The 26,192-nt window shown below is 41.0% G+C and overlaps 1 protein-coding gene across 1 annotated transcript in view; it reads right to left on the minus strand.

Annotated features, from left to right (window-relative positions):
• The window catches only part of LOC134344913 (IQ domain-containing protein M-like), a 131,289-nt gene that overhangs the window by 53,986 nt on the left and 51,111 nt on the right, over positions 1 to 26,192 (minus strand). Inside the window, exon 5 of the mRNA XM_063045047.1 lies at positions 24,316 to 24,450. Coding sequence (XP_062901117.1) covers positions 24,316 to 24,450 — 135 coding nt within the window. The remainder of the gene's footprint in view (positions 1 to 24,315; positions 24,451 to 26,192) is intronic.

Consider the following 26,192-nt stretch of genomic DNA (forward strand, 5'->3'; position numbering starts at 1 on the left):
AACGCAAACTGATTTCTTTCTAATGGGAGGCTTTTTATTATTGTCTGTGCCTGCACATGCCCATGACTTTGGGAGCTTTCTGCACTTTCTTACAACCACGATATAGAGTTTTTAAAACTTTTTGTCAGAACAACAGGATCTAAGGCTAATCAATCTAATGATTATGTTTGGAGAAGCAATGCATGCAAGTAAAAATTTTTTTTAAAAGCAAAAGAAATATCAATCTCTGGTAAATAAAGTGTTTGCTTCAAAGACATTTATAACATTAGCACAAAATTCTTCAGATACGTAAGAAGCCATCTGTACCAACCATGTCTGAGTGCTAACCCAAAGACCTTCAATTCTCCCAGGTCACTCTTACTGCCAGAGGACTTCGGTGTGAGCAAATCATGATCCATCAGGGTGAAAAATATCATAAAAAATATCCAAGGACTCTCAAAACGAACAATATTTTTTCCTGGAAAGCTGCTGAAAGTATCTGTTAATGATAGCTTTTGTATTGTTAGGAGCAATTTTTAAATCTAATTGCACTGTGAGTAAGTAGGTAATAACATTATAATTAGGAGCAGCAGTAGACTATATGACCCCTTGAGCATGCTTTGCCACTGAATAAAATCAATACTAATCAATTTGACCACGGCTCAGTTCAATAAACCTTGAGTCCCCTGTGAGTAAATATCTATCCATCTCAGCCTTAAGTATATTCAACAAGTCAGTCTAGTCACTCTTTAGTGAAGAATTCTGAAGTAATACAAATCTCTGGGAGAGGAAACTCTACTCCCAAATGACTTGTGGACGTGTAATCTCTCTACACTTCTAGTCTCCACCATGATAATCTTAGGGTCTTCCACTTCTTCCTTGAACATATGCTCAACCTGCTCTGTTCCACCAATAAACTCAGTTTCCTGGCTGGACAAATTCTTCTTCAATCCCATTCAACAAAATATTTGCTACATTCTTGATTTCATCCCCTCTCCCACTGGACAAAGCAAGAGATCCCTTGTTTCCCTACGTCTCACCAGTATTCGCATTTAATTGATCACCTTCCAAGAGACACAATTTTCCTTCCCCTCCCATTATAGCATTCCTAAAGAGCCATTCTCTATGTGGTTTCCTGATCCAATCTTCTATCCACACTAACCACTCCGCTTCGTGTCAATTTACCATGAAATCACAGGAGATGCACACCTGTGTGCTTTACCTTATTTTTGTCCAACTGGGCAGCTAAACTGTACTTCCAGTTGAAGCAGTGACTCACTTGTAGTGACTTTAACATAATGTACTACACTTGGTACTTCACAAGATGGTCTCCTCAATATTGGAGATGTCACGTATGGTGGAACATTTTACAGACATTTTCATTCAGTCCTTAGAGATCATGGTGAGCTTCTGAATTGAACTCCCGATCTCGTTCCCTGTCTGACCTTTCTGCCCATGGAACTCTGCACTCTCTCAATAAGACCCAGCGTAAGCTAGAGGAACAACACCTCATCTTGCGCCTAAGGCATGATACAGTCTTCTGGGCTTAATATTAAATTCAGCAATTTCAGGTAATTTGCGGTCTTTAAATCAAAACTGGTCAGTTCTGTTGTAAGATCATCCATTTGCAATATTAGCTCAGGTTTTCTTTCTCCAGAAAATCTGTTCAATTTGCCAGCCTTTGCCAATTTTCTGCTTTTGGTTTTAGTTCCCTGCAACAGCTTTGATTTGAATTTCACAATTTTTACATGTTCCCATGTTTGTTTTCTGTATCTCTAACTACATTGTTGCTATATTAACCACATGACTTTGTATCATCTTACAACACTGGCCTAACACCTTTCAAAGATATTCCCTTTATCCTATCCACCCATCCTCTCGGCAACTTGGAACACATATGATTTCCCACTTTTCCAGCTCCAAAGAGAGCTATTTGAGCTGAAACATTAACTATTTATCTTTACACAGATGCTCTCTCACCTGCAAAGTATTTTCAGTGTTCTTGGTTTTTATTTCAGATTTCCATCTTCTACAGTTTTTGATTTTCAGGAAATCTGCGTTAACTTCCTAAATGAATAAATTCTTCTGAAATTATGCCCCATATTTCTGAATACATGCATCAGATGAAATATTCCCTCAGTATTTACATTGTTAAGTTGTTCAAAATCTTATATTTCTCAATGAGATTGCCACTTCTAAATGCAGAATGTATAGGCCCTGCTTCTTTAACCTGCTTTTGTAAGACATACCTTTCAGCCCAGAATTCAACCTATTGAACTTCACTGAAATGTCTTCAAATGCAGACGCATACCTTAAGGACTGCCTGCACTACTCTAAGTGCTTCTTTAACAGAGTCCTGTGCAGCTGTAGTAAGACTTCACTCATTTTATATTTCATTATGTTTGCATAAAATTCAATGTACAGTACATTTGCCTTACTTGCTGTATGCACCAGTAAAGTAATGTTCTGTGGTCCAAATACGAGAACATCTAGATTATTCTGTACAAAGGTATTCTGATGTCTCTCTTTATTTAAATAATATCCTCCTTTTCTGTTCTTACCAAAATGGATAATCTCACATTTACCACTTTATACATCATCTCTCACTTGATCCATCTAAATCTCTTTATAATCTCTTTGTAGAATATAGAACACTACAGCACAGTACAAGCCCTTTAGCCCACAATGTTGTGCCAACCTGGTTAACCTACTCTAAGATCAATCCAACCATTTCCTTCTACATAGCCCTCCATTTTTCTATTATCCATCTGCCAGTCTAAAAGTTTCTTAAACGTCCCTAACATGGGCCGCAGAAAATTATTACACCAGTAGATACAGCAAGTAATCAAGGAGGCAAATGCACACTGATTTTTATTGCAAACATGATGAATTTCCTCCTCACAAGCAGCTTTACATCCTATACTTGTATTGCCAGTAGGTGAGACCACAACACATCAGTCCCTTCACTCAAGCCATTCATGAGGCCTGAAGTTGTTAGGAATTAACCTGTTACTATTAGAATTTTCATCCTGTCTTTGGAATTTGATGATTTTATAATGATCAGGACCACATTTGCTGTATTTCTTTATGACAGAGCCATCATTGAACCATCTATGCATTAATATTGAAATCTTTCTTCTTAAAATTATGGTAATTAACATCTCTCAAGATTATTTCTATTACTTTGTATGTGTCCAACCATCCCACTTGCCTACATCCTATCAAATCTATAACTATCTCTGCACTATTTGAAGTGCAAGTCAAATTTCCAAATGGTGCATTACAGTCTAAAATGTAGCTGATAAATAAATGATAGCACTGCTAGAGGGTGGTGAATTCATGAATTTACTACGCTTCCCTCCACCACCCAAGAGGTTTCATCTTTGTGTACACTCAAGATGAAAATGGTCTTTGGGATATTAAGGGAATTAAGTTTAGTGCAGAAACATGATATGGAGATAAAAGCTGAGTCATGATCTCACTGAATGGCAAAACAGGGATAATGGCCCAAATAGCCTCCTCTAACGTTTATTTTATATATATGTACACACACTTACTGAAGTGAAAAACACCACTTCCTACTTCCCTGAAGTTTGAGTAGGTTTGGGCCCTATATCTGTGAAAAAGTATGGAGAGGGTCCAGTGGATGTCTACGAGAATGATTCCAGGAATGAGACGGTTAATGTGTGAGGAGCATCTGAATGCTCTGCATCTGTAATTGCTGGAGTTCAGAAGAATGGATGCGGGGGGGGGGGGGGGAGGTGCCTCAGTAAAACCGACAGAATAAAGAAAGGCCTAAATAGACAATATTTCCATTAGTGGGACCAGAGGACACAGCTTCAGAATAGAAGGATGTCCCTTTAGAACAGAGATGAAGAGGAATTTCTTTCACCAGAGTTCGGTGAATCTCTGGAATTCATTGCCATGGACAGTTGTGGAGGACTTTGGGTACACAGAATTTAAAACGTCGGTTGATAAATTCTTGAATTGGACGGGTGTCAAAGATCGTGGGGAGAAGACAGGAGAATGGGGTTGAGAGGGAAAATAAATCAGCCATGATCAAACAGAGGAGCAGATTTAATGAATTGAATGGCCTAATACTGTTGCTATGTACTATAATCTTACGAAACTGCTAATATAACATAGCCACTAATAAATACAACAGGAATTGAAGAGGGAGGGCTTGGGCCAAATGTTTCTACCATACTAACAATCTGCTGGAAGAACTCAGACTTGGCCCTGATTTTACAATGATATCTGTTGGGTTCCCCATCAACAGGAAGATCCTTCTCTGTATACCCTTTCAAAATTCTGTGCGTCTTAGTGAAATTGACTCTCAAATGTTTGTACTCTAGGGAAAATAAGCCTAATTTATGTAAGAATATGAAGCTTAATTCTTCCTTTACATACTGCTGGGCCTGTGCTGAACTCCTTCCAAGACCAACATATCCTATTACAGTCTAAACAGGACTTTATAGAGTTGAAGAAAAAATGTTGTCATCTTCCTCTTCCAACCTTCTTAAATATAGAGGCTAACATTCCATTAGCACTCAATTACATTTTAGTTAATTAGTACAGATGGATTGTCAATCTCTTTGGACTTTGTTTTTCAGTGGTTTTCATAATATATAATAATTGCCTAATTATCCTTCAGCTTAAAAAGAAAATTTTAGAGGAAATGTCATACTTAAAGGCATTGAAATACTTCTGTTTCATCCTATACTAATCTGTCATTGTTTCTTTGAAATTGAAAACTCCTGCTGTGTACTTTTACTATGCTATCAATCTCTTGCAAAACTGGAAACCTTGGATATGATTGTCAATATTGTTGTGACTTTAATAAACATAGTGAATAACTGTGGTTCCAGCATAGATCATGTGGGAATTATAGGCTACTTAGCCTGATTTCAGTGGTTGCCAAGATGGTAGAATCCATTACTAAGGATGTTATTTCTGGGCACACAATAAAATAGGACAAATTCAGCATGGAAAGAGAAATCTTGCTTGTAAAATTTGTTGGAATATTTTTAAGAAATAAGAGGCAGGATAGACAAAGGAGAGTCAGAGGATGTTGCTTATTTGCATTTTTAACAGGCCTTTGACAAGGTGCTGCCATGAAAATACTAAACAAGATAACAGCCCATGATATTACAGGAAAGATACTAGCATTGTCAGCAGTTTGGCCTACTGGCAGGAGGCAGAGTTGGGATAAAGGAGGCTTTTTCTGATTGGTTGTTAGTAACTAGTAGTGTTCTGCCTGGGCTGGTGTTGGATCCGTTACTTTTCACATTATATGTTAATGATGGATGACATAATTGTGGCTTTGTGGCCCAGTTAGCAGAGATACAAAGATAGGTGGAGGGGGCAGATAATGTTGAGAAAACAGGGAGTCTGCAAAAGCACTTGGACAGACTAGGAGAATGGGCGAAGAAATGGCAGATGAATACAGAGTAGAGAAGTGTATGGTCATGCACTTTGGTAGAAGGAATAAAGGCTAACCATTTTATAAACAGGGACTAAATTCAGAAATTGGAGCAGCATAAGGACTTGGAAGTCCAAATGTAGGATCCCCTAAAGGTTAACTTGTATCTTGAGTTGGTTGTAAGGAAGGCAAATGCAATGTGACTAGATCAAGATGACTAGAATATAAAAACAAGGATGTAATGCCAAGACTTCACAAGGCATTGGTCAGACCACATTTGGAGTATTGTGAGCAGTTTTGGGCCCCATATCTAAGAAAGGATACACTGGCATCGGAGAAGGCCCACATGAGGTTTACAAGAACAATTGCAGAAATGAAAGGGTTAATCCATGAACCAGAATCAGAATCAAATTTAATATCATTGGTATATGTCGTGAAATTTGTTAAATCTTACAGCAGCAGTACAATGAAATACATGATAAATAAATATAGAGAAAAAACTTACATTTAAGTAAATATATGTCTATTAAATAGTTAAGTTAAAATGAGCGAAATAACAGAAATAAAAGTGTATTGAGGTAGTGACCGTGGGTTCAATGTCCATTTAGAAATCGGATGGCAGAGGGGAAGAAGCTGTTCCTGAATCGCTGAATGTGTGCCTTCAGGCTTATGTACCTCCTTCCCAACGGTAACAGTGTAAAGAGGGCATGTCCTGGGAGATGGTGATCTTTAATGATGGATGCCGCCTTCCCAGGGCACCACTCCTTGAAGATGTTTTGGATACTACAAAGGCTAGTACCCATGATGAAGCTGACTTTCTGCAACTTGTTTCAATCTTGTACCACAACCTCCCCCCACACCCCACCCCCCATACTAGACAGTATTGCAGCCAGTCAGACTGCTCTCCACAGTACATTTGTAGAAGCTTTTGAGTGTTTTAGTGGACAAACCAAATTTCCCCAGACTCTTAATAAAATATAGCCGCTGTTTTGCCTTCTTTATAGCTGTATCAACAAGCTGGCTAAACCAGGTGAGGGTAGCCGACGGGTCTCAAACCCTCGGTGAGATAGGGAGTTGTCTATCCCGGCATGTGAAGACAGACTCCGGCGGACTGAGCGGACAAGACAAATGGAAGGTCCAATGGTCAAGAAGGCGGTCTCTGCAAGCGTCGTGGAACGTGTAGAGCACAACAAGACACAGAAGATGTCCTGGTCATCCACTGCGCCCAGTCCCATCTCCAGCCGTCTCGACTCTTGTCTTGCCACTGGATCCAGATGGGAATTGGGAAGAGAGGGTGAGGCTGACGCTGCGCAACTCTCCCTCACTTAAATCCAAATCAAGCGCTAGTCTCGACACCATCAAGCTGGCTGGTGGCACAGTGACATCAGCGCTAGACTCCAGGAAGGAGCGAAGGTTCCCGAGTTCAAATCCAGTCGAGCTGCTCCCGGGCACGCTTTCCATCCGTGCCAGGTTGAGTGTGGAGCTAGCAACTCGACATCGTAAAAAGTACTAATGGTGTTGAGGTCTTCAACGATGACGATGGACGAACCTTATCACTGCATCAATAATAGTTGCGACCAGGTTAGGTCGTCAGCGATAGGTCCCAGGAACTTAAAATTGCTCACTCGCTCCATCTGAAGTTCTGTTAACAATGGTTGCATCATCAGCAAATTTATAAATGCTGTTTGAGCTATGCCTAGCTACTCATCCATGGGTGCAGAGGGAGTAGAGCAGTGGGCTAAGCACACATCCCTGTGGAGCACCAGGGTCAATGAGATGGAGATGTTATTTCCATTCCACACAGAATGTGGTCTTCTGGTTAGGAAGTCAAGGATCAATTGCAGGGGGATGTATAGAGGCCTAGGTTCTGTAGTTTTTTGATCTATAGCTGAGCTATAGTCAATAAATAGCATCCTGACATGGGTACTTGCATAGTCCAGTTGATCCAAGGCTGCATGGAGAGCCATTGGGATCAGATCTACTGTAGACCTATTGTGGTGATAGGCAAATCGCAGTGGGTCCAGGTCCTTCCTGAGACAGGTATTGAATCTAGCCATGACCAACCTCTGAAAGCATTTCATCAGCATAGATATGTGTTACTGGATGATAGTCATTGAGGCAGTTCATACTGCTCTTCTTGGGCACTGCTATAATTGTAGCCCTTTTGAATCGAGTAGGAACTTCTGACCGTAGCAGTGAGAGATTGAAAATGCCTTTGAATACTCCCACAAGTTGGTTGGCACGGGTTTTCAGAGCCTTACCAGGTACTCCATCGGGACCTTCTGCCTTGCAAGGGTTCGCCCTCTTGAAAGACAGCCTGACGTTGGCCTCCGAGACATAGATCACAGGGTCATCGGATGCTGCAGGGATCTTCATAGCTGTGGTTTTATTCTCCCTTTCAAAGAGAACTCATCTGGTAGTGAAGCATCGCTGCCATTCATGATGCTGGATTTTCCTTTGTAGGAAGTAATGGCCTGCAAACCCTGCCAGAGTTGACATGCATCCAATGTCACCTCCAACCTCTCCTGGAATTTTCTTCAGTTATGCAATAGCCCTCCTCAAGTCATACCTGGTTTTCTTATAAGACCTGGATCGCCAGACTTATGCCACAGATCTAGCCTTCAGCAGATTATGAGTCTCCTAGTTCATACATGGCTTTTGGTTTGGGGATGTACAGTAAGTTTCCGTAGGCACACACTCATCCACACAGGTTTTAATGAACTCAGTAACAACTGTGGCATACTCATCCAGATTCGAAGATGAATCCCTGAACATGGCCCAGTCCACTGATTCAAGCACTCTAGCTAGCGCTCCTGTGCCTCCCTGGTCCATATTTTCTTGGTCCTCACTACTGGTGCTGCAGTCTTTAGTCTCTGCCTATGCTCAGGTGGTCAGACTTTCCTAGGTGTGGGCGTGGAATAGCTTGGTAAACACTCTTGATGGTGGTGTAACGGTGGTCCAGTGTGTTATTTCCTCTGGTAGTACAAGTGTTTTGTTGATAATAATTATTTTGGCTTTAACAAGCTGGCCTGATTAAAATCCCTCAAAATGATGGGGAAAGCATCAGGATGTGCTGTTTCATGCCTGTTGATTACATCGCTCAGTTTGTCTAGAGCTTGTTTGACATTAGCCTGAGGTGAAATGTACACTGCTACCAAAATGATCACTGAAATCTCTCGTGGTAGGTAAAATGGCTGGAACTTAATTGAGAGATATTCCAGACCTGGTGTGCAATATCTGGATGTCACTAATACATTAGTACATCAGAGGAGGTGATGATGAGGGGTACACCTCCACCTCTGCTTTTGAGAGACTGTCTGACCTATCTTGACGATGTATTGTGATCCCATCTATTCAAATTGCTGTATCTAAAATGAAAAGGGTTAACTAAAATTCCATAAGAAAAGGACGCACGCATTCCTAATGTCCCTCTGAAACAGCACCTTAGATCTGAATTGTTGATTTTATTTACCAGAGACTGCTTGCTTGTCAGCAAGATAGTTGGTATTGGGAGTGGAAATCCTCGTTCTTTTTAAACGCACCATCAGAAACACATGAAGTCTATTTGATGACTTTAGGCCTATGCTCATTGGAGGTTAGAAGAATGAGGGAGGGGAGGTTACTGAAAGACCCAGACAGAATGACGTGGAGAGGATATTTCCAATAGTGGGAGGTATAGGACCAGAGATCACAGCCTCAGAAGGCAGGACAGCCCTTTTAAACAGAGATGAGGAGGAACTTTTTTAACCAATGGGTGAGGTAGCTGTGGAATTTATTATCCCATTCAGCTATGGAGGCCACATAATTTAGTATATTTAAAGAAGAGGTTAATAGGGTCTTGATTAGTAAGGGCATCAAAACTTTCATGGAGAAGGAATGGGGTTGAGAAGGAAAATACATCGGCCATGATTGAATCATGGAGCAGGATCGATGGGCCGAAAGGCATACTTCTGCTCCTATGTCTTTTGAGAAACACTTTATTCATTTGTGTACATTAACCATAGTCTCCATGTTCCACTAACTAGCCAGTTCTTTAATCAGACCAATAATTTGACCCCAGTTACATCAGTTTTAATCTATTATTCTTATCAAATGCTTTCGAGGTCCTTCAGAACTGAACCATGTAATGTCCTGTCTATTACAATAAACACTTTCTCAAAGAATTCAATTACGATATACCTTTTGCAAATCATCATTGCTCTTGCTGATCAATTAAAATTTCTTCAAATGCCCAGTCACTCTGTCCTTAATTATAGATTTCACTAACTTCCACATAACAGATGTTACAGTAACAGGTGTATAATTTTGTGGTTTCTACTTCTCACATTTCTTAAATAATGGAACTACACTTGTTTCAATTGGTTTGCTAGTTATGAAACTTGCATTTGTGTGTGAAAATGCCATTGGCACATTACACAAGAATGGACACCCAGCAGCTGAATGACGTTTTTAGATCACACATCTTTTCATTGCTGCTAGGAGGTTATATTATTACACATTTGGTCTCTCAGATGTTATGCCTGTTGCTGCTTACACAGTACAAATTTTCTCCATTTTGAAGTTCAGATCGCACCTTTTCTTTCCCTCCTCCTACGATATTTTGGCTATTAGTTTTCATACATTTCAGCTGCAAAAGCTTGAAAAATGCCAACGTACGTCATTGGCATGTATTAGCATATATTACCCCCCTTTAGACTACTTCTCCTAACTGACTCGAGTTTCAGAATTTTCTCACTTTTAGTTTAAATCAGTTGATGAGAAAACATTATTTTTCACATCAGTTTCTTTGCACTTGGATCTGTAGAAATAAATCCTTTTCCTGAAGTTTTTAAGTTTGCTTAACTTATTAAATTATACTTGGGCACAGTCAAGGAAGGTCATTGTTGAAACCAGAAGGAAAATGGTGTAAAAAAATGGATCAATGGCATATGTGAGGGTACCAGAAAAGCTTTTACCCAAATACCAAGAAATAAAGAGTAACATCTTAAGAACAGAATTATAATGAAGGATGTGTTGGCGTGTGGCCAAGTGGTTAAGGCATTCATCTAGTGATCTGAAGGTCGCTAGTTTGAGCCTTGGGTGAGGCAGCATGTTGTCTCCTTGAGCAAGGCACTTAACCACACATTGCTCTGCGACGACACTGATGCCAAGCTGTATGGGTCCCAATGCCCTTCCCTTGGACATCAGTGGCGTGGAGAGGGGAGACTTGCAGCATGGGCAACTGCATTCAACTTCTTCCATTCAACTTTGCCCAGGCCTGCCCCCTGGAAACTTTCCAAGGTGCAAATCCATGGTCTCACAAGACTAACGGATGCCTATATAATATGGAAGGAAAATGTAAGAAAGGAATGTGGCAATCAAGCAGCAATATAAAAGGGCAGAGCATCAGTTAAAGTTCTGTCATTTTCCCAATACTTTGTAATGCTCACATTACATTACAGAATGTCACTACACCAATACATATCATATAATTATAGTATACTGCACATAAAACTCTTGAGATGCTTCATGTTTTGCTAACGTTGAAGCAGAAAAGTTTCAAGGGAAACCTGTCAGTGGTCTAGGAAGAAAGAAACATGAAAAAATACAAGAACATTGTGGAAAATGAGTTCTGATGAACTGGCTCATGAAAAAAAATAATGGGAATACCTAACAGCTAAATGACTTGGACCCAATAATTTTACAGTATTAAGAAAATTAGAAGTTCTGAACAATTTGAAATTGTCTTCACCTCACACTATAAAAACACCAGGCCAAAATGAATTTATTTTAAATATATTTGGATAACATTCAGCAGTAACATGAAACCATAAGTTGTTGCAATACCGAGGAATCACTGAGAGCAAAACAAATCAACAAGAGATTATACAGCAGGTCACAGATTTAGGATAAGAGAAAGTTTAGAGTTTGCTAAGCAATGGCTGCAGTTGGTTGAAATGATAGTCATGCACAAATTATAACAAACTTAAGCGATGTTTGTTAGTAAAAAAAGGAAAATTTCTCTTGCTCCTCATCTTCTGCAAAGCTACCTATTGAAGCCTAGTGTTTTTTATGTATACAAGTATCCACAAAACTGCACAGTTCACCTGCTACCGCAAAGACCTTTTCTCTTTTGTTTTAGATCATGATTTAAGGGTCTGACATTACTTACTCAGCAATCTTTACCTTATAGCTTATAAATGGACTTGGAGTGGTAGCTGATCTAAACAATCTGACAGAACCAGATTTCCTGACTACTTTCTGCAGAAACTCCAATGAGCCACCTTAAACATCTAAGCCCACAATCTGGTTTGGAATGAGCTTCAGAAAAAAATGTGCAGACAATTCCCCTTTAAGGAAAGTCATCTTATTATCTTGTGAATATGACCTCATGTACATATTGCCCGAGGGCAGGGGATCTACTCAAATAAAAACAGTGAAAAAATCATTTAATTTATTTACAAAAACTTTTGAAAGGATCTATAATCAACAGCAGTCTCCTTTGTGAATAATAGAGCCAAAATCTTTGTATAGAATTGTGCAAGCTAAAGCTGAAATTATAGGGCCAAAGAGAAACTAAGTCATAGTCATTGTGAAATTAATTATATTCCATTTGTAATAATTTGCAAAAGGAAACTTGATATCTATAGCATTTGGCCAAGCATACATGAAATATCCTTGGTGATTATAACTATTTTAACTTCTATTTTCTATTGTGTTCACATGGTAAATCCTATTTGTTATCAGCAGAGGCTGTCAGCTTCATGCTTTAACTGCTGAGATTAGGTTCATTGTTCAAGGATGTTGGAATCTTACAGAAAGTGCCAGGCACTGCCTCATCTGCAGCTGTGCAGAGGTAAAATTGGTCATAAGGTAGCATATGGATTTCTGAATGACACGATTGAGTAATTGTGAAGTTTCTTTATCTTTGTCCCATTCCACCATTATCTCCAGGCTATATCACACCTCTTGTACCATTCTGCTGTTGACTGGAAATGTGAAGAATAATGACAAATCTGGAACCTGCTGGAAATCTGTGAAGTTGGTAGATCATGGAGATAACATCCTTTTGATACTAGCATTGCTGTAATGAAGCTTCTGTTCAAACTTATACCGTCTATTAACCTTCCCAAATGAACCCACGTTCAGCAGCAGGAAAGATCATGGGAATGTATACAATTTATTGAGATCAACAGCTAGTGGCAGATAATTGTGGTCTGATTCTATTGGCTGCTGCTCCAATTCTGAAATCTGCAGAGTGCCATAGAGTGAAGAATGTGACCTTGTCTTTTGATTCTGGATGTGAGTGCATGGGAACAATGCTTTGGGTTGCCACACTTCCTGACAAACACAACCTGATACAACCAAAGCAAGGGCCTCTTTGTTTATAAATATCATTGTGTGGTCAGCAGTACAGTAAAATGCGTGGAATGGGAGAAGGAACACAAGAAACGCTGCAGATGGTGAAAATCCAAAGTAACACGCACAAAATGCTGGGGAAGCTCAGTAGGTCAGGCAGTATCTATGGAGAGGAATAAAGAATTGATGTTTCAGGCCAGACATTTCATCAGGACTGCAGCAGGAGGAGAAAAAAGAATGGTGGGAAATTAGAGAGACCCTCTATGTCTTTGCTGCCAATAAACACAACTCCAATTATCCATTTATCAATGGTTCTATGCCTTTCTTTCTTTCACTAACTTTCACAATATACTGTATCTTAATGAAAATATCAAAGTCAATACAAAATAAGCAATCCAAAACAATCTTACAAATTAATCAACTTTACAAATTCCAACAACACTTCCCAACACTTTCACAAAATCATTCAGAATCTTCCCCAACACAAAGTTCTGCAATCTGCTGAGGGCCAGTCAGAAACATTCAAGTCTGGCGACCAAGAAAGTCACCAAAGGTCCAGGTACAATCTCCGGCAAGCCATCTCATGGGCAAAGGGACAATTCCAACTAAACTTCAATCAATGAAGGATGCTTGACAGTTGTGGCAGGACCTGAATACTCTCACCGCTTACAAAGTGAAATCAGGCGATAACAGCAGGATCACTTCCAGATGAGCTCAATGCCTCTTATGCTCGCTTTGACCATCAAAACACGTAGGAACCTCCCTCCCATAGCTCCCAAAGACCCTGTGATTTCAGTCTCTGATGCCGATGTGAGAGCATCCTTCAGGAGGGTGAACCCAAAGAAGGCATCCAGCTAGATGGGATACCTGGCTGAGTACTAAGGAAAACAACAGGAATTCTGCAGATGCTGGAAATTCAAGCAACACACATAAAAGTTGCTGGTGAACGCAGCAGGCCAGGCAGCATCTCTAGGAAGAGGTACAGTCGACGTTTCAGGCCCAGACCCTTCGTCAGGACTAACTGAAGGAAGAGTGAGTAAGAGATTTGAAAGTTGGAGGGGGAGGGGGAGATCCAAAATGATAGGAGAAGACAGCAGGGGGAGGGATGGAGCCAAGAGCTGGACAGGTGATAGGCAAAAGGGGTAAGAGAGGATCATGGGACAGGAGGTCCGGGAAGAAAGACGGGGGGGGGGGGAACCCAGAGGATGGGCAAGGGATATATTCAGAGGGACAGAGGGAGAAAAAGGAGAGTGAGAGAAAGAATGTGTGTATAAAAATAAGTAACAGATGGGGTACGAGGGGGAGGTGGGGCATTAACGGAAGTTAGAGAAGTCAATGTTCATTCCATCAGGTTGGAGGCTACCCAGATGGAATATAAGGTGTTGTTCCTCCAACCTGAGTGTGGCTTCATCTTTACAGTAGAGGAGGCCATGGATAGACATGAGTACTAAGGACCTGTGCTGATCAATTGGCTGGAGTGTTCACTGAGACCTTTAACCACTTGCAGTCCAAGGCACCCACCTGCTTCAAGCATGCTTCCATTATACCAGTACCTCTGAACACTGGAACCTGCCTCAATTAACGTAATCCACTGTGATTTGAGAGGTTGGTGATGAAACATATCAATTCCTGCCTGAGAAGTGACTTCGATCCACTCCAATTTGCCTATTGGTACAACAGGTCTACAGCAGGTGCCATTTTATTGGGTCTTCACTCAAGCCTGGAACATCTGGACAACAAAGGTGTAGACATCAGGATACCTTTTATCGCTACAGCTCGGCATTCAACACTATCGCCCCCTCAAGCCAATCAATAAGCTCCAAGACCTTGGCCTCAAGACCTCCTTGTGCAGCTGGATCCTCGCTTTCCTCACTTGCAGAGCCCAGTCGTTTCAGATTGGCAACAACATCTCCTCCACAACCTCGATCATCACAGGTGCACCAAAAGGCTGTGTGCTTAGCCCTGCTCTGCTCGCTTCACATTTGTGCATAGCTAAACGCAGATCCAATGCCATATTTATGTTTTCTGGCGGCACTACTAATGTAGGCTGAATCAAAGGTCGTGATGTACCAGCACACAGCTGAGTGGTGTCAAAACAACAACCTCTCACTCAATGTCAACAAGACCAAGGAGCTGATTATTGACCTTAAGAGGAGAAAACCGGAGGTCTATGGGCCAATCATCATCAGGGATCAGAGGTAGAGAGAATTAGCAACTTTAAATTCCTCAGTGCTCTCATTTCAGAGGATCTGTCCTGGGCCCAGCACATAAGTGCAATTACGATGAAAGCACATCAGTGCCTCTACTTCCGAGGCAGTTTGCGAAGATTCGTCATGACAAAGATGTGTGGTGGAGAGTATATTGACCGGCTGCATCATAGCCTGGTATGGAAACACCAATGCCCATGAGTGGAAAATCCTATAAAAAGAAGATACAGCCCAGTCCATCATGGGTAAAGCCCTCCTTGCCATTGGGCACATCTACATGGAGCATTGTCGCAGGAAAGCAGCATCTATAATCAGGGACTCCCCACCACCCGAGTAGTGGTGCTACTGTTGGGAAGAAGGTACAGGAGCCTCAGGACCCACACCACAAGGTTCAGGAACAGTTACTACCCCTCAAGCAGCAGGTTCTTGAACCAAAGGGGCTAATTTCACTCAACTTCACTCGTTCTACCACTGATCTATTCCCACATCATATGGACTCACTTTCAAAGACTCTTCATCAAATGTTCTCTATATTTATTGCTTATTATTATTATTTCTTTTTTCTCCTTTTTGTATTTGTACAGTTTGTTGTCTTTTGCACACTGGTTAGTGATGTCTTTCACTGGTTCTATTATGGTTATTAGAATTATTGCACATGCTCGTAAGAAAATGAATCTCAGCATTGTATATTTATTTTAATAATAAATTGACTTTGAACTTTGATCAACCTCTGACCTCCACCACCAGGAAGAACAAGGATGGCATAAACAAGGGAAAACCACAACTTGCAGCTTTTCCCCCAAGTCACACACAATACTGACATGAAAATATATTGGAATATCTTCATTGTCACAGCGCAAAGTCCCAGTCGTAAATCTCCTGATAAACAACATTCTGGGAATCCCTCTGCCAGAAGAATAGCAGCAGTTCACATTTTTGAATAAATAGAAAATTACTAATAGAAACGTAATATATCAACCTTAAGAATTTCCTTCATGTCTGTCTTCCATATGCCTTTATTTAGCCTGGTGCTCCTTCTCGGAGCAATTCCAATGGCTGTCATGCGACTGCTGAAAGACCTCTGGCTTTCAGTGATGGAAGTTGCAGAAAATTATCTCAAGCAAAACAAGTCCTTGAGCACCCCATCGTAGACTGTACTTTATCAGTAAATGTGATGGCAATCTGATCAATAACAGGAAGAGCTTTGGCAGAAGTGAGCTCATTGATGGTGTAATCCTAGAAGAGGAAAACAGATTCATGGCATATGACACTACTGCCACTAGTGTCCTGAGGGCATTTAACAATCCCAGCATTCTTTGGAAGGACAGATCACTAGGTCATTCTGACACAAGCCAAGACCCCCAGACAACAGTGTCAACAGTCTGATTTTGCATTGAGCCAAACATGTTAAGGAAATTGCCTACAACTTCCATGATGGAAATGTTTGGTTCCAAGCTCTATGAAAGCCATAAACACAACAGGTGCTAGACTCCTCCCTACTCTGTGATAAGCTCATTTATCACTTCCATGGTGGTTGGAGTTCACAGACTTTAAAACTGTTTTTCATTCTCTGTTGCTTTGAGGCCCCATGACACAGGAGGAACGCCTGCCTTCTAGATGGCAAAAATATTACCCACAGCATGACTGGGGATTTCTTCATTCTTGAAATAGTCTACATGGACTTTTGATAAGGTAACACACGGCAAACTGGTTAAGAAAGTAAAAGTCCAGAGGATCTAAAGAATAGTGGCATACTGGATCCAGACTTGGCTCATTGCTGGAGTAGTAAAGGGTAATAATGTTAATTGCAGATTCTGTTTTTGAAAGGCATGTGACTCCTTACTATTTGGTTGAATACGTTAATGATTTAGACATAAATGTAGCTAAGGTATTAAGTATGAAGATGACACAAAAGTGACAGTGTGATTGGTAATGAAGGGGAAACTTTTAAATTACTGACAATTCGGATGGTCTTGTCAGTTTTGCAGAACAGTGGCAAATAGAATTTAATCCAAAGAAGTGTAAGGTAATGCTTTTGAAGTGATGCAACAAGCAGGGGGAAGCAAATCCACAATAAATGTCAGGATATTGAGTGGTGTGGATGAACAGCAGGACCTCAGAGTGAATATCCATCGATCCTTAGAGATAACAGGGCACTCAATTAACTAAGTAAAAAGATACACAGGAAGCTTACCCTCATTAATGCAGGAGGTTATGCTGAAATTGAAAATAAGATGTAGCAAAAAAAGGGAGGAGAGATTGACATAAAGTAATTGTTCAAAGGACTAGAAGAGAAAAGTGTTTTAACTAAGAGGGTGACACTGATCTGGAACATGCAGCCTGAAATGACGACTGACCCTCAATACATCAGTACTCAGATGCGTACTTGAAGAGCTATTATTTATAGGTTTACAAGGACAGTGTTGGAACATTGGATAAGGTTGGATCAGCTCGGACAAGACTTCTATGTCACAAAAATATTCTGTTCAATGATGTAATACAGGCTTTCTGGCAGACCTGTTAGTGTAACCAAACACTTCACTTTTTGTTAACTCTCAACCTTTCTCTGAGAGTTGCTCCAGCAAACCCCTTACCTTGTGGGGGTGCGGGGAGGATCTGTGCTACTCTTTTTTCCTGCTTCAGTTTCAAGCTCTCGTTGCTGGTAACTCACCATGAAATGATCTGCCTCTGAGCTATCTCTAAATTTTGCATAACAATGAAGGTGAACTGATGCTTAAAGTGTGACATCCAGTGGGGATACTTAACTCCTGTTTTGCACGTTTTCCACTGCACAGCCAGTTTGTGAAGGTGTGAAATGAGGAAGTGTGGTCAGGATGGGAGGGAAAGTAAGAGATAAACACTTGTAACACCTGTAAACCTAAGAGACTGTAGATTGAGCAGGAACTGGAATGTGAGGAGGCGGTTTAGTAATGGCTAGTCTGTTGATTCCATTCACAGTGGAAAGCAATGAGAATAAAAATGGCAGTATTTAGAGGATATCCTGGAAGGTGATCACTTGCCAGGGTTATACTAAAGGTCTCCCAATAGTCATTGAGAATTAGAGTAACAGATCTGTAAGAAAATCACAAAACAAGATGTAACAGCCATGGGGATACAGTAGTGGGGATTTTAAGTTTCCCTATTGTGACTGTGATTGCCTACTTGCAAGAAGCTTGGATGAAGCAGAATTTGTCGGAAGTATCCAACAAGTTATTTCTTTTGGGAACTATGTAGACAGTTCTACCACAGAGGTAGCGATACTGAACATTATCGTAGGAAATGAAACTGGGCAGGTGGTAGAAGTGTGGGTGGGGGCAACATTTAGAGAGCAGTGAGCATAATTCTGCAAGCTTCTAGCAGGTAATGGAAGAGGATAGGATTGTACCTTATGTTAAGGTCTTGAATTGGGGGAAGGGTGATTTCAATAGTGTAAGAGAGGACCTGGTGAAAGTAGTTTAGCAGTAAATGCTTGTGGGTAAAATGACTGATGAAAATTGGAGACTTTGAAAGGAAAGGTACTAACAGTTTAGGTCCTACCTGTTCCAGTAAGTGTAATAGGAAAAGATAAAAATATGAGGAAACCTAGGATGCCAAACAATATTTAAGATTTGATCAGAAAATAAAGAAAACATATGGCAGATACGAGCAACATGGGATCAAAAGATTCTCTGAAGGAATACAATGTGTGGCAGAGAACTTAAGGAAAAATTAGAAGGGCAAAATGGATCCATAAAAGATCTCTGGAAAGTAAGATTTAGGGGAATCCCAAGTTACTTGAATAGTATGTTAGAAGCTTGAGTGTAACCGGACAATGAGTGGGTAGCCATAGGACCAAGGGGCAGTGTTTATATGAAGACACCTGGCAAATTTGTAAATTAATTTATTATTATCACATGTACTGAGGTACAGTGAAAAGTTTGCTTTGCATACTGTTTATACAGATCAGTTCATTAGAACAGTGCATTCAAGTAGTACACAACAAAACAACAACAAAGTCCTGATTAAAGTGTTACAGTTAAAGAGGAAGCGCAGTGCGGGTAGACAACAAGGTGCAAGGTCCTAACAAGGTAGATTGTGAGGTCAAGACTCCATCCTATTGTACTAGGGATTCATTTAGTAGTCTTACAGCAGGATAGAAGCTGTCATTGAGCCTGATGGTGCGAGCTTTCATATCTTCTGCCTGATAGGAGGGAGCAGGGAAGAGAGAATATCTAGGGTTGGTGGGTCTTTGACTACTTTACTGATGCAGTGAGAAGTGTAGACTGAGTCTATGGTGAGGAGGCTAGTTTCGGTGATGTGCTGAGCTGCGTCCACAACTCTGCAGCTTTTCACAGTTAGAAGCAGAGCAGCTGCCACTCCAAGCCATGATGCATCCAGACAGGATACTTTCTATGGTGCACTGAAAAAGAACAGGTGAGGGCTAAAGAGGACACGTTAATTTCATGAGCCTTCTGAGGAAATAGAGACATTGGTGTGCTTCCTCATCCATTGCATCAATATGATTGGACCTGGACAGGTTATTACTGATGTTTATTCAACTATTCAAACTTCATTTATTATCAAAGTATGTTTACAGAACATCACTGTGAGGTATACCTTTCCCACAAACAGCCACAGAACAAAGAAAACCATGGAACGTGTTCAAAGAAAAACATCGAAACTTCCCTCCCACATGCAGGTTAAAAAAAAACAAATCGTGCAAACAGCATTAAAAAAAAGCGAAAAACATAGAATATAAAACACAAAATTGATAAGAGTCCGGGCATATTCAGTTCAGCTCAGTGTTCATTTCTGCAAGCTACCCCGGTTCAAAATCGCCCAAAGTAGCAACAAGAAAAGAGTGTTTAGAAACCAGAAACATATCATAACATGAAACACAGAGTCCAATCTACTAACCACATTGATTAAACCTTGCCCATGATCTAGAATTCTGGCACCAGCTGAAAGCAAAGTACCAGATTGCTCAATCGGACTGAAAACACACCACCAAACCGTAGATCACTGGCTCCAACAGTAGCAGAACCACATTTGAAAGATGAAGAAGACATAAAAGAAGTGAAGAAGTAGTTTCGTGAATCGTCTGGAGGATGTTGCCCTCGGTCACGTTGTGCGTTGCATCTTCTTCCGGTTCCGTAGGAACGTAAATTTCTCAACTTTCTCGACCTCAGCAGCGTTGATGTAAAAAGGAACATGTAAAAATGCCCTTCTTCCTGAAGTTAATGATCAGTTTTGCTGATGTTGAGGGAAAGATTGTTGTCACTATGCTATCTTCTTCCTGTACTCCAACCCATGAGATATAACCCACTAGGGTAGCACCATTTGCAAACTTGTAGAGGGTGCTAGAGCAGAATCTGTCCACACACTCATGAGTGTATAGGGAGTAGAGTAGGGAGCTGAGCAATGTGGGAAAGGTTCTAAATGGATGCTTCTCATCTACATTCACCAAGGAGAAGGAAGTTAGTGAGTTTAGCATGTGGATAACCTGGAGCAAGTGGTCAGCATTAAGAAGAAGACAGTGCCAAATGTGATGGGATGCACAGGAATTTATAAATCCCTAGAGCTAGATTAGATGTATTCCAGATGGCTATGGGAAGCAGGGGAGTTGGAGCCCTAGCAGAGATTGTTTACAGGTGAGAGGCCAGAAGTGCGGAAAGTTGCTAATATTGTTCCATTATTTAAGCAGGACAGTGGAGGATAATCCAGGTCACCCTGGGCAGTTACTCCTTATGCTGTGGGTAGGGAAGTTATTGAGGAAAATCCTAAAGGATAGGATTTATGCACATTTGCAAAGGTAGGGGCTGTTCAGGGATATTCAGCATGGGATTTTGGCTTACTAATTTGATTGTTTTTTTCTGGATAACTAAGAAGACTGATGAAGGAACGGTGAATATGTTGTCCATATGTTCTTTAGTAAGGAATTTGACAGGTTCCATGTGATAATCTGGTCCAGAAAGTTAAAGCACATGAATTCAAGGCAAGCTGTTGATTTGAATCCAAAATTAACTTGGCGATGGGAGGCAGAGGGCAGTCACAGAAAGTTGTTTTTTTCTGAATACAAGTCTGTCTTCACTGATGTACCACAGGGATTGGTAGTGAGATCCAAGTTGTTTGTGATATATATTAAGAATTTGGATATACAAGGGGTGATTGATAAGTTCGTAGCCTAAGGTAGAAGCAGATGAGTTATACGGCTCTCGTTACATGCACATGCAGTTCAACTCTTTGAGTGATTATGCAGGAAGTTTGAAGTTAATAACTCATCGGGGCGATCGATAAGTTTGTGGCCTAAGGTAGAAGGAGATGAGTTATTAGCTTCAAACTTTCTGCATAATCACTCAAAGTGTTGAACTGCATGTGTGTGTAACGAGAGCTGTATAACTCATCTTCTTCTACCTTAGGCCACGAACTTATCAATCACCCCTGCTGTGGACACTTTCTGGAGGTCCAAGATCCGTATGCTCCAAGACCGCTGGACTAAGTGTGTAAATGTAGGAGGGGACTATGTTGAAAAATAAATGTGCTAGGTTTTCTAAAATTGACTCCTTCTATCTTAGGCCACGAACTTACCTAGTACTTCAGTGTCTGTGACTTGTATTTGGGTCCGCCATCAATGCCCCCTTATGACAGAACAGCCCAGTCATACATGGACCCAGCGACGCAGACACTGTCGTTTAACTCTCACCATCCTGGGATCCCTTCTGTCGAATACCACCCCCCCCCCCCATACGCCTGGGTCGTCCATAGTCCAGGAAAGCCTGTCTGGTCACCAGGAAGCTCCAATTGGGGGGGGGGGTGTACTGTCATGGTGGGGTCCGTGAAGTCTGCATTCTGGTTCGTCGATGCCTTATTCCGGGTTTTCCTGCTTTGCCTTGTTCCATTGGGTACCTTAATTGAAGCACCTGATTCTCATTTTGGGCTGGCACATAAATACCTTTCAAACCAAGGATTCCCTGCTGGACTGTTCCCTTCCCCTTCCTTCTGAAGCCTTGCTTGCATCCCTGTCAAGTTCAACTGCCAGAGTGAGACCGGAGTCTTGCCATGCCAAGATAAGGGACGATCTATCGTTAAGTTTGGAACTATCTCTTTGTGTCCCTGTGTTTCGTGTTTAGTGTCTCTGTCAAAGAAGAGTCCCGGCCCTAGGTCCTGTTCCCAAGGAGGGGTCCTGACTCTGTGTAAAACCCTGGCCCTAAGTCCCGTTCCCAAGGAGGGGTTCCGGCTCTGTGCTCTGTGTTCCTCTGTTCCAATCCTGTCCAAGTCAAGGCTTCATGTTCTCGTCCAGTCCAGGAGTCCCTCGGCAGTTTACCTCAGCAGTCATCCCGGCCCTGTGCCCTCCAAAGTGTCCCAGCCCTGCGTCCCCGAAAGTGTCCCAGCCCTGCGTCCCAAAGAGGAGTCCCGGTTCCGTATCCAAGAGCCTAACCAAGCCGAGTCCAAGAACCGAGCCAAACCTAGTCCAAGAGCCTCGTCCTGCCCTGGAGTACCTCGTCCAGTCCACATCCAAGGTTCTGAGTTCCTGTGTTCCAAGACCAAGGCCAGGCGCCATGTTCTAGCCCTGTCCAAATCTGAGCTTTGTGTCCTCATCTAGTTCTGGTTCCTCGCCCAGCCCAGTGCTGGAGATTCCTCGTCCTGTGCTGGGGTACCTCGTCCTGTCCTGTAGCCACGGCCTGTCCTTGCCAAGATCCTAGTCCCGAGTCCTAGCCTAGACCGGGGTTCTGGTTCCGAGTCCCAACCAAGACCTAGGTTCTGGGTCCTTGTTCAGGCTCTGGCTCCAGAGTTTCGTGTTCCTAGTCCAGGCTCCTTGTTTCTAGTTTCCCTTCCGGGTCCCGTGTTTCTAGTCCAAGTCCTAGACCAGGCCCTGAATCCTAGTCCTGTCCAGGGCCTGTGTCAATGTCCAGCGCCGTTTCTTCCTTACTCACCTTGCTATCTTGATAAACCTAGTCCTGTTCCTAGTACTTCAGTGTCTGTGTCTTGCAATTAGGTCCGCCATCAATGCCCCCTTATGACAGATAGTCAGAATCTTTTTCCTTTAGTAGGGGTATCAAGAAGAAGACAGTTCAGATTTAAAGTAAGAGGAAGAAGTTTTAAAAGATATTTGAGGGAATAGGGGTTTTTTAAACAAACAAAGTGGTTGATATCAGGAGCTTAATGCCAGATGAATTGGTTAACTTAGGTACAATCACTAAGTTTATAGGACATGTATAGATTGGCTCTTAAAAAGACAAGGATACTAGTTCAAATTTTAAAGTAAATGCATTATTAAAGTATGTAAACAATATACAACCTTGAGGTTCATCTTCTTGCAGGCAGCCACAAAAGAACCCGCAAAAAACACACACACACACAACAAAGACCAACAAACATCCAGGGTGTGAAAAAGAACACTTTGTGCAAATAACTAAGAAGTATATAAATAATAGATAAACATGAACTGCAGAGACCTCAAAAGCGAGTTTACATGCTGAGGTGAGTGAAATCAGTTCAGGAGCCTGATGGCTACAGGGAAACAGCTGCTCATGAACCTGGCAGCCCGGGACCCAAGACTCCTGCACCTCCGACCCAGTGGTAATCAGGGGAAGAGAGGGAGATGGGTTAAGCGCAGGCAGACGGGATGGGCTCAGGTTGGGAATTTTGCCTGACATGGAGATGTGAGCTGAACACTGGTTCACTTTCAAGTCTTGGGCCTTGCCACTTTAATCTGGCCTGAAGTCTGCCCAGCAATTTGTAAATGAAATTGTGCAGATGGGCTAAAAGGTTGGCCTGGACATAATGGAACAAAGGGCTCATTTCTGTGATTCTCTGACTCTGATTATCTCTTCTATTGACCTCAAACTTTAGATTACACCTCCAAAAATGCTGCCTGGCCCACTGAGTTCCTCCAGTGTTCTACCTTTTTGTTCCAGATTCCAGCATCTGTAGTCTCTTCTGTCTTTCGAGAAGTAGCGACACCCTAGCCTAAACATCTGCCCCTCTCTCTGCCTACCTCATTCTAAGAATAGCAAGCTGGCTTTTAGTACAGGAAGGCAGATTTAAGTGAAACCAGCTACAAATCTGGGCCACTACTGAGCTGATGTATCAATGAACTATGCAGTCTGTATGATCTTCACAAAGAAAATATTGAGTCGATCACATAGAGTTGGTATACTACATGTATTACATTGAATAAGTACAGGCCAAGGATGAAGTGTAAATCAGAGTTTTAATTTAGTCTCTTTTATATTTTCTCCAGCATATTAACATGTTCCATCTTAAATGACTCTGAAGCTCCTTGTGCAGCTGGTTGTTTTCAGTATAATTATGCATTATTTTGTGAAGCAATATACTAGCATTTCCTGAAAATGGAGAAAAAATTTACAAGGATTTTATATACTGTACCTGCATTGATCAAACCCCAGGTTTCATTAATTTCGCGTAGGGAAGGATAGTGGTCACAGTCTTGGAAGAAATTTGGTAACTCATTCTTATTAATTTCTTTCCAGAACTCTCTCTTTGCAAACATGTCTTCATATTCTGTGAACAAGCAAGACTACCTGAATCATTTACATTCAGATTTAGAGATTTTCATAAAATTCCACTAATTTATGACATGATGGGTTAAATGAACTGAATCTAAAATTACTTTGACAGAAATGATAATGTCTGGATTCATATAATCAATAAATTACAGTCCACAGGGTTAAAATGCCTCTGCATGAGCAATATTCCATTTTGTTTCCTTTCCTTTTTGTCATTTTCTTCCCTTCATTGATTGTGTTGCCATTAAACTACAGAACTATTCTAAGGCCAAGGATCATTAAATCTGCAGGATAGTAAGCCTATACCATCTTATTAAATACAACACTGAAATATAAAAATGAAATCTGGGAGGATGAGTGTGAACGGATCAGAAGGATGAGCTCTGGGAATATTTCTGGTCAGCAGAAATTACAACATATTGAGCACTGTAAACAAAATCTCCAATTAAAGGATTGCAATTAGGTAGATATTATGATATGTTGGTTTTTGAAAACATGTTAGTCAAGAAGTGGAAGTAATGGGAAAAGACTAATTCCTTCCATCACAATAAATAATGCCTCACATTTAGCCACAGGAATTGAAAATTAACTGTGCAATAAAGAGGAGGCCATTTAAGGGATGGAATGTGCACCACCATTTTCACTTTCATGAGCACTTGAAATCATCCATTGGCAGACCGAAACCTCTTCCAGTGATAGTTGTAAGTATCTTAAGTTTTATTTATTTTGTAGAGAAAGAGAAAATAAATTTGGATTATTCCAACTTTGTTCCTGAATATTTGTTCATAGCACAAAACTAGTTATTATTAGGCATGAATTCCATTTAAAGTGACAATTTGATTTAATTATTAAGGGCTAGCAAAGGAAATTACACTGAAATGTAGAAGGTGTGTACTAAGACTGGTTTGGGGTATAGGGAATTTTATCAAGTATTTGCCTATAGTGAAAATATGTAATTATTTTCTAATCAAAGGAGACAGCCCTGCTATATAATTACTCCAAATTAACAATGGATGTACCCTAGACAAATGTGTTCAGTACTGTTGTGAAAATTTTAAAGGGCAGGAAGAAATATAACAACATCTACGGAAATGTCCAACAAGTTAATGAACTTCTGAAATACCATATATGCATCCAGCATCCTCTAGTTTTATTTACCAATATCTTTCTTTTCTATAGCTATCATTTCTGAAGGGAACAGTTTCCTGATGTACACTATTAGTGCCAAAGATTTCCTGTCATTTGTTTGATAAAATGCCATGAAAAGGGCACTTCTGGAGGTACATTCCAATGCAATCAAGGGAGATGCAATACCTACCCTTCTATGTCCTTATTTCTTCCAGGAACCCAAACACACTTTGCAGACATAGCAGCAAATAATTAGCAATTTTCCCAATTTAATGTCTTGCATTTGGTGCACACAATGTTGTTTCCTCTCCACTCGAAAAATTAAATGCTGGCAATTGTATCTCCAATCCATGCTCAAGACCAACCTGAGCTTCCAGTCAATGGTCACATGAATTCTCCATGCCTTTCCTACTCTTTGCCTCCTGTATTGTTCCAATAAAATCCTAACAAGTATGAGGAACACCATGCATCTGCCCAGAGATGCTGCAATGTGAGGACTTAATATTGAATTTAACATTTTCAGATAAATGTTCCTTTTGTACAGATGTGGTTCTACTGTTTTGTTTTAATTTGTTTCCTTTTTCTTCTGCCTCTCTATACATATTTAAT

Source organism: Mobula hypostoma, chromosome 4 (assembly GCF_963921235.1).
Source record: "Mobula hypostoma chromosome 4, sMobHyp1.1, whole genome shotgun sequence".
NCBI lineage: Eukaryota > Metazoa > Chordata > Chondrichthyes > Myliobatiformes > Myliobatidae > Mobula > Mobula hypostoma.